The following is a 20550-nucleotide window of genomic DNA, read 5'->3' as shown; positions in this document are numbered from 1 at the left end:
AGCACAATGGACTCAAATCCACACAGGAGAGGATTAAATGTCCATTTAAACCTCAGCTTCACATTCTTTCTACAAAGCCATGAAGCAGGATAAAAGTGGCCATTGTGTATTCCTATGTGATGGTAAAAGTACTGAAATTTGCACTCTGCACATCTAGCTTTCCCAGTACACACCAACAGGAAGCTACGTGGGACAATATTTAGTAGGAAGCAGCACTTCTGCTCCTGATGGAAATGATACTCCTTTCTCCAGTTCTGGCTTGACAGATGTACCGGTTCCACTGTCTAGAGCAGCGTTTCCCATTTGCGGGGTCACAACCCGGTACCGGGTCATGGAAGCCTCAATACCGGGTCACAAGAAAAGCCAAAGCCCCACCCCCAGCAAAGCATGAGCTCTGCTCTGCTTCCTTCCTTTCCTGTCTCCCTGTTCTGCAGAGAAAAGCTAGGCTTGAAGACTGACACAGGCTGCAGAGCCTGAGCTCCGTTTTCCTTCCTTCCATCCCCCAACACCTCTGGGTTGTGCAGATAAAAGCTAGGCTTGCAGATTGACACAGGCTGCAAAGCCTGAGCTCTCTTTTCCTTCCTTCCCCGTCTCTGTGTTATGCAGATAAAAGCTAGGCTTGAAGACTGACACAGGCTGCAAAGCCTGAGCTCTGTTTTCCTTCCTTTCATCCCCCAATGTCTCTGTGTTGTGCAGATAAAAGCTAGGCTTGAAGACTGACACAGGCTGCAAAGCCTGAGCTCCGTTTTCCTTCCTTTCATCCCCCAATGTCTCTGTGTTGTGCAGATAAAAGCTAGGCTTGAAGACTGACACAGATTGCAAAGCCTGAGCTCTGTTTTCCTTCTTTCCTTTCCCCATCTCTGTGTTGTGCAGTTAAAAGCTAGACTTGAAGACTGACACAGGCTGCAAAGCCTGAGCTCCATTTTCCTTGGAGACCTCTATAGAAGAAACAGACAGGCTTTCCTGGCTCCTGGCTCCACCCTCAAAGTCTCCTGGCTCCACCCCTGAATTTTAGTGGGCCATGAAGGAGAAGTGTAAAAATAACCAGGCCATGAGGGTGGGGAGAAAGTTTGGGAAACCCTGGTCTAGAGGGAGACAAAGACGAATGAAGCCATGGCCAAGGGCTGTTGAGAAATGTGTACAGAAGCAAGTGCAAAGTCAGTGTATCTAAGGGCAGTAGGGCATCAGGACTTGAGAGCCAAAGCTCAAAGACACTGAAGAGAGGGCTTACCTAGACCAGCATGGGAATGGAAAGAGTATTTCAAAGACTCTTGACAAACCACAACAGAAGGTCAGATAGTTAAAGAGAAGCTACAGGGCCCAAGATCATCAAGGTCTTGTAAGGAACAGAAGGAAAGGGGAGTATTTTCATTCAAGTGTATAAAGCTGACCCCACCTCAATACTACTTTGGTTTTGCTCTTTAGCAATCCCTGCTATTTATTTATTAAAAACATTTATATTCCTCCTTTCCTCATGGTTCAAGGTAGCTTACAATAATAGTTTAAAACATTTTAGTTAAAACTAGAGATGCCAACTCTGGGTTTGGGAAATTCCTGGAGATTTTGGTGGTGGAGTCTGAAGAAGGTGGAGCATGAGAAGAGACATCAGCAGAATCTAAAGCCATAGAAAGAAACCCTCCAAAGAAACCAGTTCTCCAGGGGAACTCATCTCTGTCATCTGGAGATCACTCATAATTCCAGGAAATCTCCAGGCCTCACTTGGATGTTGGCAACCCTAGTTGAAATCCTAGTTAAAACCAAAACTAAAGCAGCAAATCACAAATCTCTTTTAGGTGAACTGCCCTTGAATGACTAGATTTGAGTCCAGTCGCACCTTAGAGAACAAGATTTGGGGGGTAGAAGCTTTCAAGAATCAAAGCTCCCTTTGTCAGCATGAAGCTTATATGAAAGCTTATATGCTGAAAATCTTATTGGTCTCCAAGGTGTGGCTGGACTAGTTGTTCTACCCTCTGCAACTGTCCTTGAATGAACACAAATGACCAAGCAAGGACTTACCAAAGTGGCTATCCAGCAAGTGCACTGTTACCGCTTTCTGTTCTATGCTTCCACAGAGTTCTAAGCAGGAGCATATGTAGGGCAAATGCCTCATCTTTTCCCAGGGCTTCGAATCTGATCAGCTTATGGCACTGGTGGGTTGTCTTTCAGAAATGGTCATCTGTACTCACCTCTTGCCCTGACATGCACAGCCCAGCCTAGCTCAGTCTCATCACATCTCAGAAGCTAAGGAGAGTTGACCCTAGTCAGTGTTTGCACGGGAGACCACCAAGGAATACCAGGGTCACTATGCAGAGGCAGGCAATGGCAATCCTGCCGTAACCGTTGCTTTGAAAACCTCACGGGGGCTGCCATAACTCGCCTGCAACTTGACTTTTTTTAAAAAAATCACCTCTCATTGTTAAATCTTTCGCACTAAGGTGCAAGTACATTTTTAAAATTCCTTAAGTTTCTCAGAAGAACATAACTAGACTTTCACCTTGATAGCTATTTCAGGGACACAAATTCCTTTTTCAAATTCCCTCCTTGTCCCTGAATTGAATCCTTCCCCAACCCGGATACTGTGAGCTATTATTCTGCTCAGTTCAGAAGCCAGCCTTGAAATCCACACTTTGCTCAAACATACACAGATCTCAAAAGCACCCCCAAAAGGCATACAGTATAAATGCTTCCAACTGTCAATGACAGATTTTAAATGAATGTTATTTGGAAAGGGGGGGGAAGGAAAGAAAAAGACCTTCACACAGCTCATCCAAGAGCTGAAAAGTCCTAACAGGGCTTATTTTCCAGGGACAAAAATAACTATTTTTCAAAATTCACAGCAGGTCTTTCGCCCACACACTCTGCACCAAGTGAAACCTGTGAGGAGAAAATGTAAAATGTATTGTGCTAATGTAAATGAGAGTCACAATGAAAACAGCTTTTCCAGCCACTTGCCCTCTTTCCTCCCGGCCTGCTCCCATCTCTGGTGCTTACACAAACTGTGATACGCTGTCCCGACATCCGGGTCATAAATTAAAGGAAGCTGAGCAGAGGAGCCAGTCATCCTCAGTGGAATATTCCAGTGACTTCCTTCAGATAACCAACTAACATATGTCTCCCTATTACTAGTAAGACTGAGAGAACCTGGGCAACAGAGTTAACTGAACAGTCAGCTGTGGTATGAAAAATCCTGGGAAGATGCAGCTGCCCTGGGGACAAGTGAAAACACCTTCATTTTGCAATGTACCATCCACACAGTGTCCGAATGGAACCCTTCCCCCATATAATGATTTTGTGTTCTCTACAGACAACCCACACTGCACACACAGAGATCAATGAAAAACAGAACTGGGGAGGGGGACAGCAATCATAGGGTTGCCAGCCTCCAGGTGGGGCTTGGAGAGCTTCCTCTTTTACAACTGATCTCCAGCTAGCAGAGATCAGCTCCCCTGGAGAAAACGGCTGCCTTGAAGGGTGGACTCTATGGCATTATACCATGCTGAAGCTCCTCCCCTCCCCAAACCCCATCCTCTCCCAGATCCACCCCCAAAGCCTCCAGGTATTTTCAAAGTTAGACCTGGCAACCTTAAGCCAGTGTCTTCTGTTTGTAGAAATTTAGCACCAGGCCTCTGAGGGCCACTTCCTGTATTATCATTGCCAGTGACACAAGAGAAGCCCTTTGCATATTTGAGAATTTAGCATGGGCAGGATGAATATACATTACCAGGTAGGCAACTGAGTGTAATCAAGAGCCAGGTGTTGTCTCAGAATAATTCAAGAGCTTACCCTGCTGAGTCAGACCAGAGACATGCCTGATCTAGCACTTTGTCTCTCCCTGGTGCACATTTAGATATCACAGGAGACAGGACTGAGGTGGCTATTCCTTACGCAGCATGAGATACTCTGCTTCTGGACATGGGGGTTTCCAAGGTTGGCAGTCAATGTAATGAGGCTTCCTGATGTACCACAGGGGCTCAGCTGGCTTCTGGTCAACTGTGGCACAAGAGGATACTGTCCTCACCGCCTGGTCCCATGCCCTCATTAGCCAGCTCCCACCCAAACTCCTGCAGTTTAGCAGCAGGCACCTTACTTGCATAGTCTTTGACTTGGCACCCAGGAACTTCATTTAGATATCCCAGCTATCAGCCATCAGGAGACTCATCTGCCTTGAATTTCTTTAATCTTGTACAAATGTGATCTAAGCATTGCATTTTGTGGCAATTAATTCCATATGGTAATGAGGCACTGCATGAAGAAATGCTTCAAGCAAATGCTCCCAGAATACAGCAGGAGGGTTTTGTGTTTAACTCTTTCTAACCCAGTTATATATATGTAGCATTCTTGTGTTAAGTTCTTAAACACAAAGTATTTATACTGAGTACTTTTCCTGAGTCCTTGAACTGTGATACAGGAACACGAGACCACACAGAAGACCACACATGGTAGAAAGAGTTCAATAAGAGCAATGGCTTCCTCATGAGTATGCAGCTGGCAAAGTAAATAGAGGTGATACTGTTGTCTTGTAGCATATATACACAAATACATAGACCAATATGTAAACATTTGCCTAATTATTATTTGCTCCATACATACTTTTAGCTTATACATGTAAACATGTGCAGTGCTCACACATTTCTTACTGATGTCCCCGACTACATTTATAGGATGTTTGCCATTATGTTTATTTAGGAGAAAATGTTCACACCATTTCAGGCTTGCATTCTATCTCTGATAAAAATAAATCCCAGGTCTTCTGAATCACCACCCACTTGCTCTGAAGTGATCTGGAGGGAAAATGGCTGCAACCTTAGGAGAGGGGAGAACCTACAGATTGTTTCCCAGAACGAGAACATTAAGTTATGTAGAATATTTGTGATGAGAATGTTATGAGGCAGGAGCAAACAGAGCCAGATCCTCTTCTAAAGCAGACATATTGGAACACCTTCAGGTAGGATTGATCTTTGGTCATGTCCCAGGACCAGATTTTCACTGGTCCCTAGATAGCCCACATAAGACATTTTTCACTGCATAAGATATTTTATCATTGCACAGATTTGTGTGTAGATCATGATGTCGCTTGATAATCATGGACCAAAGAATTGTGAAAAGACCCTCCCCACTTATGTTTATCTCCACCACCTACCACATAAGTGTAAGACGGCAAATTGGGTGGTCCTATTGACTCTATTTCCATCAATGCCTCATTCCCCTATTCTCATTGTTTGGAACTGCACCCTTTGGAGGTTGCGTCTTGTACCTCTGACACTCCCTCCCATCAAATACGGTTTGACATCAGCCTGGTGTTCAGCTTCCGGAAAAAAGAACGCAGTTTGCAGATCTTGCACTTCTTCCTGTTTTTACTTTTCAGTTTCCCATGTCCTCCCTCCCACTCTTCTTCTTCCTCGGTAGCCCACGGACCCCAGGCACCACCATTGAAGTCTGGGTGGGCCCGAGGATTCTCAGCTGGATATCTCACTGGAATGGCAGTCTGGTTGTAATGAACAAGGCGGGTAAGGAGAGCCCTCACTATGTCTGGTCTCTGGTCTGATAGGTCATAGCGCTCATAGGGATCGGCAGTGATATTGAAAAGCCAGACAGATTTGCGCATGCCGTCTGTTAGCCGCTCCAGGTTCCACCAACTCCCTGGGAAGTTTGTCAAAGTCTGTGGTGGGATCCAGTCACTATAACCAGGGTCTCCAGTCAGAAGTTTCCAATCCCCTCTCCGTATAGAGGCCTGTATTGCAGTATTCCATATGCCAAAACCTTTCTCTAAAGAGCCATATTTGGCATGATTATAAAGGGGATCAATATTATGCAGGATTTCAGTTCGTGGACACACTTTGCCCTCACTGATAGCTGCCCAGACGTTATACCCATCCAAGCGTTCTGTTTGAGAGAGGTTACCCCCAGCCAAGTTCACTAATGTTGGGTACCAGTCTGTTATATGGATTAGGGCCCTGCTGGTTCGACGTCTATTTTTAATCAGAGGACTGTGGACAAACCCAATGCCACGGACTCCTCCTTCCCAATAGGTTCCCTTGCGGCCTCGCAGAGGCCAATTGCTTCCCCCAGAAAATGTCTGTCCACCATTGTCTGTTGAAAACACAATCACACTATTGTCATAGTAACCATATTTCTTGAGTGCCCAGGTGATGTTCTTTACAGCTTCATCCATACATGTGACCATAGCAGCATATTTGCGTCGGGCAACATTACCCATAGAGCGATAGCGGTAGATATATTCCTTAGGAGACTGCAATGGTGTATGCACTGCTTGGAATGCTACATAGATGAATATGGGCTCCTTGGGATTATGGGTAGCCAGGATTTTGCTGACTCTCTGAGCATAGAGAAAGGTGGAATATTTCCCACTTTGTTCCCAGGCCACATTTTCACCATCATGAAGGTCATAGCCACATACACCAGGCCCATCACAGTTGTCATAGGTGTAGTAATCCACGTTTCCTGTCAGGGAGCCCAGGAAGGTATCAAAGCCCCTGCGAGTAGGCAGACATTCTTTTCTATAGAACCCCAAATGCCACTTGCCTACCATGTGTGTGGAATAGCCAGCTTCCTGAAGCTTCTGGGGGAGAGTGACATGATCCAAGGGCAAACAGTTTGGCTGCCGGGGACGAATGATAGAGTGCTGAAGGCCTGTGTGGATTTGGTACCTAACAAGAGAAGAAAGGAAAGCAGAGACAACAATTAATCACCATGCCTCCACTCCCCACTAAAGTCCTCCTTTCTTGGCCAAGGAATAAATTGTCCTGCTGAGCATTACTTAAGATCACACAATTCAGGATTCTCGGGCCAGACAAAGAATAAAGCGAGAGCTCATAGCGGCACATTTTGCAGCTATGCCTTGAGCCTGCATTCACAACAGAACTGTCAGAGGAACATAACAGCCTATGAAGTATTGCCCTATCATGCTAACTCTCTCCTCTGGGCCATCTCCTCCTCCCTTTCTGCTGCCACTCTCAGCTAGGGAAATTTAACAAAGTGCAGTGCAGCTGACAGTAACAAACAAACTCACAAGCAGAGAGCAGCAAGATTTGACAGACTGATGCCTTTGTTGGAAAATATATGAGCCTTCTTTATATATTCTCTGTGTTCATTTTCAATGCAAGTCCAACTCCTTTTCTGTAAAGGCATGGCAATCTTCCAAAAGAAGAATCTGCTGGACTCAAGATTTACTTGGTGATTTCAAGCCAGGAACTCTCTCAGCTTAACCTTAATTCTCAGGGCTGTTGTGCGGATAAAAAGGAAGAGCAGAGAACCACCCCCCCGCTTTTAAAGCAGGAATGCAGTTCCAACTGGCTTGGTGTCAGGGGTATGGCCTAATATGCAAATGATTTCCTGCTGGGCTTTTTCTACAAAAATGTCCTCCAGAAAACCATGCCTGGCACCTTGAATGTCTTGTAGTAAGTGTGGGATAAATGTTAACTAGACAGATAGTAAGAACACCTTCCACCCCTCCCTGAAGTGTACATTGGATCCGGGTACAAAATAAGTCTCTGAAGATTGTGTAATATTGGCATTTTCCACATGGGTTATGTGTCCCAGTTTCAATTCTATTGGGAAGCCCTAGGGTGGGGGGTCCTGCATCCTCACTGCTTCCTGGTGCCTTTGTGTACCTCCTGGGTTTTCCCCCTCATTTTTCCTCCACTCTTTCCCAAACTTACTTTCTTGAGAAGTTTGGGGAGGATCACAGCAAAGCCTGGATGGCTGCCATGTGGGTAGGAAAGTTTGGACTTTCATGGCCCTGCCTACACAGCAGCCATTTCTCCTAGTGATGCCAGGTGGGGGCAGGAGATCCCCTGATTTTGTGGGCTCCTGCCTACCTCCAGCCAGCTGGCTGGTGGGGGAAAGCCCCACCCCCAAGAGCCACTCCTCTCCCTCCCCACTGCAAGATTTAAGGGGCCTTCCAGCTGATTGAAGGGGGCACTGATCAGCTGGAGAGCCCTTTAAATCTTGCAGGAGGGAGGGAGGGGGGCCACCAGCCACAGGCCTGAATGCCAAGAGGCAAATTCACCACTGGAGTTCAGGTGCACATGCCCCCCACTTCATGCAAATAGAATTCAAAGGGTTCCTTTAAATGCTGTTTGTGAGAAGCAGGGGGGTGCACCTGAACTTCAGTGGTGGATTTGCCACTTGGAATTCAGGTGCACGCAGCCTCCATGTCTTGCGAAGAGCATTCAAAAGAGCCCTTTAAAATGCTATTTGCAAGGGGGAGTTCTTGAACTCCAGTGGCAAATTTGCATATGGGGCGCTGGTCCCCAAAATGGTGAGTCACTTCTGTGTGACATCAGTGCATTGGGGACACCCCCATGACCTCCAGGAATGCCCCCCAAAGTCCTCCACCAGGGATGAAGAAGGGCCTGGCAACTCTTTCTCCCCATCTACCACCGGGGCTTTTTAAAAAATCAGCAGTTGAATATTGTTATATCACGATAACATTGTAGTGGTCTACATATTAGTTCTTCTCAATTCCCATGTTTCATTTTTAAAAAAATTAAAGTCACAGGCAGAACAGCAGTTGACAGTGATATATTAGCAAATCTTTTGCGAATTTAATTAGCAGGATCAGATGACAACATCTGCCTTCGATATCCTAATTGTTGACACCCCACCTTGCCCCACTATTGAAGCAGAGTAATCAGGCACCAGGGAAAGTTTGGTATTTACAGATGCCAGCACTTCTACTCTGCATTTCCGGGCGTCTGAACTCCTCTGTCATGACCTGAAGCCACATGGGAGGTCTGAACTGGCAGATCCATTTCTGCTTTTTTTAAAAATTGAATGAATGCCACTATGTGCATAGGCGCATGAGTACATATATGCATGCACCTGCCTACTTTACAAGAAACTGATCAGGCAGCTCTCTCCATGGTTGAGATGCTGCAGTAATGTGGACACCTCACAACTGGACAAATGTGGGGGGGAGCTGCTGAAGGGTGTGCTGCCTGGTTGGCTCATCCCACAATTCAGGCTGCCACATTTAGAGGCATGCCCAGTCTGCGCCAAGCCTCCAATGTGACTACAGCCTAAGTTTCTAGCCCCATTTGTTGTGGAAATGTAGAGAGAAAGGCAACAGAAAGGACTGGAGGTTCACTTTTTAAAAAATGAAAACTGGGAGCACAGAGAATCTGATATGCAGATTGCTATAACAATTTGATATTCTGTTGCTGATTTGAAAAACAAACAAACCTGGAAACACCCCTGTGGCGTGGGGAGGTAGCCATGGCCAGGGGACTCAGTGGAGGCACAGAAAATGTGAGGAAACCTCTTGTGTATAAGCCCCATTGGTGCTCGCATTGGCATCCACAGTGGCAATGAGAACACTCCAAAAGCTTGCCCCCATGTGGAAAACACCATTTTTACAGTTGTATATTGTGTGAGGGTTTTTAATGATGTAATGCAATAGACTTTCAGGGTAGCAAGGGGAAAAAACATTGTAAGCCTGCTGAGATGCTTAGGTGAGATGGCACCCTTACAGCCTCGGGGCCTGCTGGCAGTGAAGTGAACAAGTGAACAACACTGCTAGAAAGGATGAGAGAATCAGAAGCACGTGTCTGCTAGCAACTACTTCAAACTAGACTGTGGCTGCCGGAATGTGGTTTTGGGGGGCAAAGAGGAAGCACTGGTAGCACAACCAAACAGATTCACTGTAGAGCAGCCATCCAGGTGGCTTCTGTTTGAATTCAGAAAAGTAAAGATATACAGTTATTGTCTTTTTACCCCATTTCATTAATTATTTGCCATGCAGCAATGTTGTACACAAGGGTGACACCCATTATATACTTTTAATTGCTTTACCAGCTATCTAAGTTAGGATAATTTCCCCACAAAATATTCTAACAGGCCACTGTGATACAACTAAATAACAAAGTCAGAAAGGCTTTAAAGTTATGAACTAGCACATTAAATTGTGCCAGGAAGCAAACAGATAACCAATTAATTTGTTTTAACATAGGTGTAATGTGCTCATAACAACTTGTAATAACACTGCCTTTTCCAACAAAGGGCTAGATTGTACATCCCTTAATTGAGCTATCATTAGGGTTGGCTGCTCCAGGTTGGAAATACCTGGAGATTTGGGGTGTGGGGGTGAAGCCTGAGGAAGGCAGGGCTTGGGGAGGGGAGGGACTTCAATGGGGATATAATGCCATAGAGTCCACCTTCCAAAGTGGCCACTTTCTCCAGGGCAACTGGTCTCTGTCAACAGGAAATCAGTTATAATAGCAGGAGAGCTCCAGCCACCACCTGGAGGTTGGCATCCTCAGCTATCATTCTACTGAAGTCTGCTACTTTATCCATTCTATAGGGGGACCTGTATTAGTTTGTTGCAGCAAAAATGGCAAACTCTTGTAGTACTTTAACTCATTTTATTGTAGCATAAGTCTATGATTGCTATAATACATTTCATAAATTACAGCAGAGATCTAGTTCATCAAAAGTTATCCTTTATCAAAACCCCTTTCATCTTGGCAAATCCAAGCTCCCTCATTGGGTGGGACTAGGTGGGACTGTAGTGCATCAACCTTTGGCCCATCAAACTATCAATCAAGAGTACTCTGCATGCCATTGGTTGAGTCCACTCTTATCTCACACCCAAGTGGCTGTTGCTAGCCAGCAAAAGCCAATTCTATCAGTAAAAGGCAACGAACCTTAGTTCTGGCAGTTACTGGTTCTCCCTACACTCCCATAGGCTGAGCCACCTGTCACACTGATTCATAGAGGAGATAAAGAAACCCTTCCCTCAAGGCTGAGGGAGAGGAGGAGGGAAACAGCCAAAGAAAGGATTCCCTTAATTGGCTGAGGACTCCTCCCTATCCTCCTCTGGAAAGTGGGGGGGGGGGATGGTGTCCTATGGCAATAGACCAGATACAGAGAAAAAGTGAGACACAGAGGGAGCTTGAAGTCCTGTGCTTAAGGCCAACAACATTGTCAAAGGGAGACTGTTGGTCTGAAAAGTACCACTACAGGCCTATGAGGCAGAACTCATTGGGGCCAGTCCTGACTATGTCTGCCAGTTCCAGGTTGGTGGGAAATTTCTGGAGATTCTGTGGTGGAGTTTCAGGAGGGCATAGGAGTCAGGGCAGGGGTGTCGAACTCCTTTGTTATGAGGGCCAGATCTGACACAGATGAGACCTTGTCAGGCCAGGCCATGTGTGTCATAAAATATATAGCCAGGTAGCAGAGATATAAACTTTATAAAGGACACAAACAAACGCAAGTCAAGATTTAAAAAAAAAAACTTAGAATAAAATATGCTTAAAAGGTTAGCAATATTTTATTTAACAATATTTTATTTTAAAAGGCTGCAATGTTTTATTTAACAATTTCTGATAACTGGCACCTCTTGCTCTGAATTACTGCATCAAAATCTGTAGACAATGTCTGTGCTGCAGCAATCTTAAGTATGCTATTCAGGTGTTGTTCAGGTGTGTATCTGTAAGTTGCAAACCTACTTTTGATTTATTGAAGTTCATTACAGAAATCTCATGGTCAATGTTTTGAGCCTAAGACCGAGGGGAAAATATGAAATGACTGGGCATTGTGAGCTTTTGTGTGTAAGTTGCTACATGTGCTGGTTATTCAATAGAGAAAATAAAGGCTTTGTTCTGTAGCTCCTGTGTGATTGAGCAAGTGTGGCAAAGCAAACTGTGATGCAGAAGGAAGCAAGAGAGAGAGAAGGAAGCAGATGACAATGAGGTGCTTGTGGGCCTGATAGGAGCCCTCTGGGGGCCTGATTCATCTCTCGGGCCACATGTAGGACACCCCTGAGTTAGGGCTTCAGAGCGGGGTCTGGCAGATGCAGGTTCTTGCTGTGGAAGCTGACTGGGTGATTTTGGACCACTCACAGACTTTCAGCCTAACCTGCCTCACAGTGTTGTTGTTCAGGTCAAAGGGGGGAGAGGAGAATGATGTAAGCTGCTTTGGTCCCCTCCACTGTGGAGAAAGCCTGTTGTTTTCCTATGTAGAGGCTGGAGGGAGGGGGAAGGCGATGGAAAACTGAATTCAGAGGGGCAGATAAAGGGAAGAAGATAGGGTTGCCAACTCCAGGTTAGGAAATTCCTGGAGATTCAAGAGGTGGGGCCTGGAGAGGAGGGATGGGACCTCAGACAGGTGTAATACCATTTCCTCATGGGAAACCACTGTTGCCAATCTCCAGGTGAGGGCTGAAGATCACTCAGAATTACAACTGCTCTCCAGATGGCAGAGATCAACTCCTCTTGAGGTGAGGGGGAGTGAATGCCTTCACTTGGGTGGGTGGGAAGACAGCAAGGGGGGGCACTCACCCTCTAGAGTCCGTTGTATTTTTCTCCACAACGAGCCTCATCCCTACTGCTGGAATAAACTGGTTAGTGTTCAAAGCACCATGCTTTGCATGGTATCTATAGCCCTGTTCACAAGTTACAATGAACACTTGCACAACCTATGTGCACAACAGCTGCAACTCCTTGGCAAAAGCAACGGGGAGCAGCAGCACACCTTCACCTCAGAGTGCGTGCTGTGAGGCTGTTGTTGCTCCGCCCCTGTGTCTGACACAATGGCAGAGCGACAGGCAGCCTCATGGCGCGCTTTGCGGTGCAGGCACACTGCTGCTCCCTGTCTCTTTCACTGGTATTTTCCTCACCATGGAGGGCAGGGTGGGTGGAAAGGGATCACCGGCACACTTGTCAGGGCTACGCCCCAGGCAGCTGCCTAGCCTGCCTTGTGAAAGAGCCAGCCCTGTCTGTGTACAGTGCACACTTGATCTTTGCATGTGTGTTTTCTTGTTTCATAGTCAACTTATGTACAGCTGAACATGTGATACAAGCTGTTTCCCAGTTTCGTTTGTAAAGTGAATGCATGTTGGCTCTTTCTTACAGGATGTATGTATGAACAGGGCTTCCACAGGTTTGGGTGGGAAGGGTGTTACTACAACTTAAAAATTTGTGCCCGTGGAATAAATCAACATTATTTGAGACATTGGGCTGGTCCAGTGGTCCAGTGTTGAATATTTTTGCTTTAGAAAGTTTGAGAAAAGGGCTGCATTACGTTTGGCAACATAAATACACCCATGACATTAGAAGTGGGTATGGAGCATTGAAGAATACTCAGATGGTATCTCTATCTAGATGGCTAAAGCAAAGTACTCTTTTATATGGAAGTTGTGTAAGAAACAGCGTCCCATAGAGTCCCATCTTAATGTAGAGCAGGGGTGTTGATTTGAACTCATTTGTTATGAGGGCTGGACTGACTTAAATGAGACCTTGTCATGCTGGGCCTTGTGTGTCATAAAATGCAATGCCAGGTAGCAGAGATGTAAACTTTTTAAAGGACACAGACATACACAATTAAAGATTAAAAAACCCCTAAAATGTTCTTAAAAGATTAGCAGTCTTACAATATTTTGTTTATTTAACAGTCTCTGATAACTGACACCTCTTGCTCTGAATTATTGCAACAAAATCTGGAGACAATGTATGTGCTGTAGCAATCTTGAGTATGCTGTTCAGATGCTGTTTAGGTATGTATCTGTAAGTTGTGAACCTACTTTTGATTTACTGACATTCATTACAAAAATCTCATGATCAATGTTTTGAACCTAGGACCAGGAGAAATGGTTGTGTATTTTGAGCTTTTGTACATAAATTGTTTTGAGTGCTGGTCAAAAACATGTGCAGGATGCATGACGCAGAATGAGGGCTATGCATTTGCCTACAAAATTATAGTCTTCCCAGAAAAATAACTGTGACTCCTATGAGGCAGTGCAAGAATAGAGACAACCACGTATAGTGGTCAGTATCAGCCTACTTATCTGGGAAGCCTAGATTAAAAATCTCCAGTCTACAAAGCAAATGTGCTGGGTGAACTTGGTCCGGACACATACTCTCAGCCTCATCCACCTCACTGGCTTGTTGTTATTCCTCATCTAAATAATTCACATTGCTTTCCTACTGAGAAAGAGTACATCATGAAGACATGAAGGGGGAGGCAAACCCAGTTGCACCCAGGAGAGCTCTTTGCTCTGTAGCTCCTGCATGATTGAGCAAGCCTGGCAAAGCAAGCTGTGCTGCAGAAGAAAGCAAGAGAGAGGGAGAAAGAAGCAGACAACAGCCATTTGCTTGCAAGTCTGATAGGACCCCTCCAAGGGCCTTATCTGGCCCCCGAGTCACATGTTTGACACCTCTGTAGAGCATACACCCCAAACCATGGTAATATTGGTTGCTTGTTCTCTGGCAGATTATTCTCTTGTACCATTCAATATGACAACCCTGAAAGAAAAAAAAATCTTAGTTGTATTCATATGTACATATTCTCAGAGTGTTTGGAAGTTTGGACTTAACCCCCCCTTCTGTTCCACCTGTAGTGATGTGCTATTACTTCACATCCAAAAGGTGTGGCTGCAATTCTAAACTGAGCTGGATTCTCCCAGCTTTTCCATTAGTGCAAGAGGAAGGATGGGCAACCTTGTCCAATTTCCTCTTCACTACTCCCCCACGGTCCTGTGATTTTTTTTTGTCCATGTGAGTACTGTAATCCCTTTCATAGCCTCTTTAAAAGTCAAAAGGCAGCTTTTCTCCCTCTTGTGCAAGCAGAAGAACCAACTAGCATACCCTCTACTTGAGCATAGTTCAGTTCTGTGCTCATATGGCAAACATGGTAAGAGAAAGAGCTAAACATGTGCTCATGAATCAATAGGGACAGATTTGCCTTTGACACCAGCACGTTCTCTTTAAAGTTTGTCCTTAGGATACAGTTGTCTCCAACTGTGTTTTGCAAGCGACTGATGAATGGTAACACACCTTCCTTTCAAGAGTTCTATCTAGGCCAGTATCTGTTGTGATAACAGATAGCAGCATCCAGTCTCCAAGTGCTTTTTAAAAAGTGGGGTTCCTGATTAGAAAGATAAAACATGGGCTGATTGGGATCTAATTAAAGGATGAGAAGCGCATGTCTTGTACACAACCCCTGCTCCACCTGGATCTACCTCCTCCTTTTCTGTTAGCTCAGCACCATGACCTCCTTGAACCTTTCCCTGTGTGCTGCTGTTCCTAACCATAGATTTCTACAAGCAGAAATAGGCAGCCACCAAGCTGTAAAATGAACAACAGCAGGACAGATCCATTTTGCTCTACATGCAGGGCCACTTCTTCGCCCAAGGGAGTAAGGTCCTCAAGGCACTGGCAGCACTGCTGAGGCTCAGCTTGCTCTTGTTGTGCCTGGCCAAGTATTATTACACCTTAGGATGTAGGTCAGGTTGAGTGTGTGTGTGACTGGCCCAAAGTCACCCAGCAAGCTTCCATGACAGGGTGGGGATCAGGGCCATAATAAGGCAGGGGGTTGTGCCCCTCCCAAATCTGTAAGACACACCCTCTCCTGGTCCCCTAACCCCCCTCTTCTGTTGTTTATGCTTTACTAATTAAATTAGCATCCCCCAGCCCCCCCTCCAGAAAAAAATCCTAGACAGGGGCCTGGTGGGGATTCAAACATGGCTCTCCCAAACCCTCATCATTCCCCAACATGCTCACAGGGCCACACTGGTCCAAAAAGGGAGCCTACTGCTGTTCTACAAAACTCCTAATGGGTAAAGAATTTTAATGTGCACGTAGCAATCATCCTTGCAAACCAGGAAAACTGTACTTTACAAGTTGAGAACTCAAGCCAAGATGTGATAGTATAAGGGCACCCAGCGAACTGGCTAGCCCAATCCTATCAGATCTTGGAAGCTAAGCAGGGTTGGCCCTGACTAGTATTTTGATGGAAGACTTCCAAAGAATACCAGGGGCATGACGTGGAGGCAGGCAATAGCAAACCACCTCTGAAATTACTCTTGCCTTAAAATAAAAAAGTCCAGCTTGCCACATAGTGTATAATGCTAAAAGAGCTAGAACGTCTGGCTGCCAGACAATCTTAGGATCTCCTGGCTATTCCACACATATGGTAATTATCCCTGATAACCCAGTGAAGTCAAGGCTGACCTACAAGGTGAAGCCACAATTAATCTTAATACTCTGTCCCTTGAATCACATTCTCTGTCTGCCAACACTGTGGAGTTCTTTTATATTCATCATATATTTGTGTGTGTGTGTGTGTGTGTGTGTGTGTTGATTTATTTTAGCCAACCACGATTCTTATTTGTGCACAGACTGCAATAACAACATCCAACTTTAGCCCCTACAATACAAAATCAAGCTAGTAAATTGCATGGGGGGGGGGGTGTGAAGAAATTCAATTAGCTATTAAAGTTCTTTCCCTCCTTTTAAAAACTTTACTGAGCTAACAAAGTTTGATTTAAAACATTAAGTCGCGTGTATATATTATTGACATACGTATAGCACCAAATTATTTTAAACTGTTTAACGCTTTTAATGTAAATGTTTTTATTGTAAGTTGTGAGCCGCCCCGAGCCTGCTCCGGCGGGGAGGGTGGGTTATAAATCCAATAAAATATAAATAAATTAATAATATATAATCTTGGCTTGTGTTCCTGATAATCATGGCCACACTTATCTTACAGTCTGGGCTCTGGGCCATAGCATTGGCTAGTTTTTAATGAGAAAGGCGGGAGAGAGGGAAGTTATCCCCGCCCCCTTGTAACACTGTCCGGTCCCGTGTCCGGTTGTGTCAAGGCGAAGGGGGCTGGCCAGGCGGCGTCACCCTTGGTCTTACCTTCCGGTAATCAGCTGGCTCCTGGAAGGAGTGCAGATGGGCTGGATGTAATAGTTCTCCAGTTTCACCCCTTCCGCAGCCAGCCTGTCCAGCGTTGGGGTCTGGATATCTGAGCCGTGGTAGCCCACGTCATGATAGCCCTGGTCGTCGGTGAGAATGAAGATGATGTGAGGCGGCCTGGAGGGCGCTGCGGGGGCAGCAACAGGCTTCCCCAAGGAATCCGCAGACACATCGGCCACCAGGCTGGGCTTCATCCAGTCCCAGGACAGGTAGCCGAAGCTGAGGAGGCTGACGAGGGAGAAGCCGGTGAGGGCATACACCGCCATGCTGCACCAAAGCCGTCAGGCATCGAAGAGGCGCTCCTATTGTCCCGGCATCTTCCGTAGCACAGCTCTGGCGCTTCTCTGCCGCGGGGAGTTTTGCTTTGCCAAACAACTTGGACCGACCCGAAAGGGGAAAGTGTGTGTGTGTGCGGGGGGGGGGGGGGCACCCTCGTCAATCCACAAGTGCCCGAAGGTTCAATCCAACGGGGGAAGGAGAGCTCTTCCAGTCGGTTCCGTGAAAAGCCACAGAAAGGGAGTCACTTAGCGAGCTCGTTAATGCCAACCCCCCTGGATTTTCGAAAGGTCCCACGAAGGGGAATTCGCTCTCTCTTTTAATACCACAGCCAAAGCCGGAGTCTGCTGCTCTGGCAAAGCGAGACGATCTTGGCGTTGGAACTTCTGCCGAAGGGAGCGCGAAGTTCAGCCCCAGCCCCGCGCAGCTCCCTCCTCCCTCCGGGGGGCAGGAGCGCCGAGTCCTGCCTTTCCAACTGGCCCCGGGGGCGGCAAAGGCACAACACCGCGACCCCTGCTCCTCGCTCGAAGGGTCCACTTGCCTATCCGATAAGTTTGCTCCAAGGGCGGACCCACCCTCCACATCCAAAGTCTTTCTGGCTTCCTTCCTCTCCCCCGGTGGCTCTTGTAGGACGGCAGGCACGACGCCGCCAGCAAAGGCAGCGAAATCTCCCCCGCCCCTCCGAGCCACACGCACCCACCCCGAGCCAATCCGTGGCGAAGGCAAGAAGTTGTAAAACATCTGCCCGGGATATTGCCGAAAGAGCCTGAAGCGCCAGCCCCTCCCCCTCCGCTCATTGATTCAAGCGAAAGTGTCCAGAAGAGCCCGGGATCTTCCCGGGTCCTAAAAGCTGGTTGCTTTCTCCGCTCAGTCCCTGCAGGAGGCGGCACGAAGGAAGAGAAAGCGCAGACGAAAGTCTTTTTTGCCTGGATGAGCGGAGGCACTGGCCTTTTCCGCCCCTGAAGCAAACCTGAGACGGACTTACTCCCCGTCAGTTTGCTCCTCTTGGCAGGCGAGCTGATCGCCCTCCACTTCTTTCCCTTTCCCGTTTCTGCTTCCCCGGAGTACCACCAGCCACAGAACAGAGCTGACAACAGAGCAGATTGTGAAGCATTCTTCTTCCTGTAATATTGTTACCTTTTATTCTTGCAGAGCCCTTGCTTCTTTCAAAAGCTTCCTAACAATGCGTGTTTGTGTGTTATTTTCAGGAATATGAAGTGTAGTCATGAATGACACAACTTCCATTTTGCCTTCCCCTATAGTCTGCATTTTTTTCTTCAATTACTTTTATGTTTCCAATCTTTCACTTTTAAAAAGGCCAATTAAAAGACAGTGCTTTGGACTCATGCCTGCAAAACCATCTCTTCCCTTATGCTCCACCAGGACAGCTTCTCCCACCTGAACAAGGTCTTCTGGAAGGGCCAACCTGCAAATGGGCAAGATCAAGTATCTGTACAGGTGTCTTCTCTACTGTGCCCCCCACCTTATGGAACAGCCTGCTTGAAGAGGTCAGGAAGGTTCCCATGGCAGCAATAGAGCTGCCCTGTACTAAATTATTCACAAAGTTATTTAGTAAAATTATTTGTGACTGTGGTCTGCACTATTGGACCACTAACTTGCTGAAACCAGGATCCTACTATGGAATTTTGCGTCGTTTCATGTGTCACACTTGGTTTGCTTCAGCTCTGTTTTTGGATTGCTTGGTTCTAACAACTGGTCCTTAATCACACTATTTCCTTAAACGTCCCATCCTTGATTGTACTAGCTCACTCAACATAATCCACCTTGAGTTCAAGTGAGAAAGGCAAACTGTAAATAAATAATCAGAAAGGCTCCCCACCCCCTCCAGACACACACAGAAACCTCTGTCACCTTGTGAACACTGTAAAAAGCTGCCCACAAAATAGTGGGAATGTGAGCACCAAAATGGCTGTGGCTTCATAGGAAGATGACTGCTAGCCCCAACTTCCTTCCCCAGCCAGTTTTGCCCATTTTCTTTCCTTGGATCATTGCTTCCTTCCTATCTGTCTCTAGGCACCCTTCTCTATCTGCTGCATAGTCCATACCTTTTACTTCAGCCACTGCGCTTCAGAACAATTTCGTAGCAGCTCATTCTTGTGGCCAAGTTAGCAAGAAACCCACTCACTCCCCCAAATCCTGAACAAAATGTCCTTGTTTTCTATGACATTAGCAGTTGTCTTATGGCTATTAGCTGTGCACTCTTGCTGTGGCCATTATGTCCACATGCATTTGTGACCTATTGCATCTTTGGCACTCTAGTCTTTTTCCTTCAATGTGAGACAGCCTCTGAACAAAGCATAAGAATTGGTGTAATAGCTACTGAAATCAAAAGGCACTGATTTCTCCCCTACAACAGGGAAATAATCGTTTTCCAGGAATGCAGCATCTAAGAGGGAAGGACATGCGTAAGATCGTTTCTCAGAAAAAATGTTACAGATTTCCCAAATGCAGGCCTAGTACCTTTGCCTTTCTGACTTAATATATCTCTCCCACCTGCCCAAACAAAACAATAGAAGACGAAGCAGGCAAGCTCACAGGCAGAGTAGTGGAACGTTCTTACACAGGTTTTGTTCTTTGAAGTGTATATATTTGCCCTTTTCCGAATGACCATATAAGTACATAATGGTCATCTGTCTCAGTACATCTAACTGCTTCCCAGCAAGACTTAAACACACACACACTATGAGAAGGGATATCATGTTGATGACACTGGATTGTGACTAACACGAGTGTCACACGAAGGGAAAATTCAGCTTATAAATAATCTTGAAAAGCCTGAGTTGCTTCATCCTGAAGTCAGAATATCATTTCAGGGCATAATGAGGTGATCAACCTCTTCCCATTAACCTCACTGCACAGCCACGGGCTGAAAATCACCATGAACCAATCAGGAAATCCTCTGGCTTTGCCAATTACCAGGACCACCTTTGGGTCACATATATGAGCTCCTAGCTCGTAAACCAGTCAGCCAAAGATTCTTATTTCTCTGTGTTTGTCACTGAAAAGTTTGATACCTTATTTTGTAGCAATAGTATATTCCTAACAATAAAGGAAACAGTGTTCAGGCCTTCCTGAAAATTGTACCTTTTTTCTTCAAAACTGCTTCTCAGATCCTAAATGTTCAAAGCTTGTCTTTGCTTAGTTCTACCCCTCGTAAGCTCCAATGCACATTCTTTGTAAAATCCCTGTCCTTATATCAGGGATGAGCCTGGCTGAAAACAGATATTTCAGGGGACTGAGTCCAGCTAAAATGTAATGCTGCTTCCAGCAAAAGCACTGCCGCCTAAAACAGATGAATTATCTTTTTCTTTTTCACAGAACAAAACTTCCCACTAAAGCATTAACTTCACAATGTCTCTGATTCCATTTCACTTTGCACACCCATTCCCTGGGTGATGGAAAGTCAGATGCTAAACCAGATGACTTTGATGTCCTTAAAGCCCAGTGACAGATCTGGACTCCTCCCCTCCTGCTGCATTTCAACTCACATTCCCATTTAGCAGTCATTCCTCTTTATGAAAAGATGGTTCATGTA

At 45.9% G+C, this 20550-nt stretch overlaps 1 protein-coding gene across 1 annotated transcript; it reads right to left on the bottom strand.

The window, feature by feature from the left end:
* Nucleotides 1-5081: 5081 nt before the first annotated feature.
* On the bottom strand, nt 5082-17025 carry ARSI (arylsulfatase family member I). Its single transcript, XM_060240315.1, has 2 exons — nt 16659-17025; nt 5082-6668 (listed from the first exon to the last, which is right to left on the bottom strand). The coding sequence occupies exons 1-2, from the start codon at nt 16982-16984 to the stop codon at nt 5273-5275; spliced, it is 1722 nt and encodes a 573-aa protein (XP_060096298.1). The 5' UTR covers nt 16985-17025; the 3' UTR covers nt 5082-5272.
* Between the last annotated feature and the right edge of the window lie 3525 nt (nt 17026-20550).

The sequence above is a fragment of the Heteronotia binoei genome, chromosome 5 (genome assembly GCF_032191835.1).
Source record: "Heteronotia binoei isolate CCM8104 ecotype False Entrance Well chromosome 5, APGP_CSIRO_Hbin_v1, whole genome shotgun sequence".
NCBI classification, from domain to species: domain Eukaryota; kingdom Metazoa; phylum Chordata; class Lepidosauria; order Squamata; family Gekkonidae; genus Heteronotia; species Heteronotia binoei.
The sequence above is the reverse complement of the archived record's forward strand: the minus strand, read 5'-3'. Positions and strand labels throughout refer to the sequence as shown.

Coding starts and splice junctions, on each gene's coding strand:
- ARSI (XM_060240315.1), bottom strand. CDS start 16,984: ATGGCGGTGTATGCCCTCACCGGCTTCTCCCTCGTCAGCCTCCTCAGC. Junction 6,669..16,658: donor AGCCAGCTGATTACCGGAAG/GTAAGACCAAGG, acceptor TTCTCTTGTTAG/GTACCAAATCCACACAGGCC.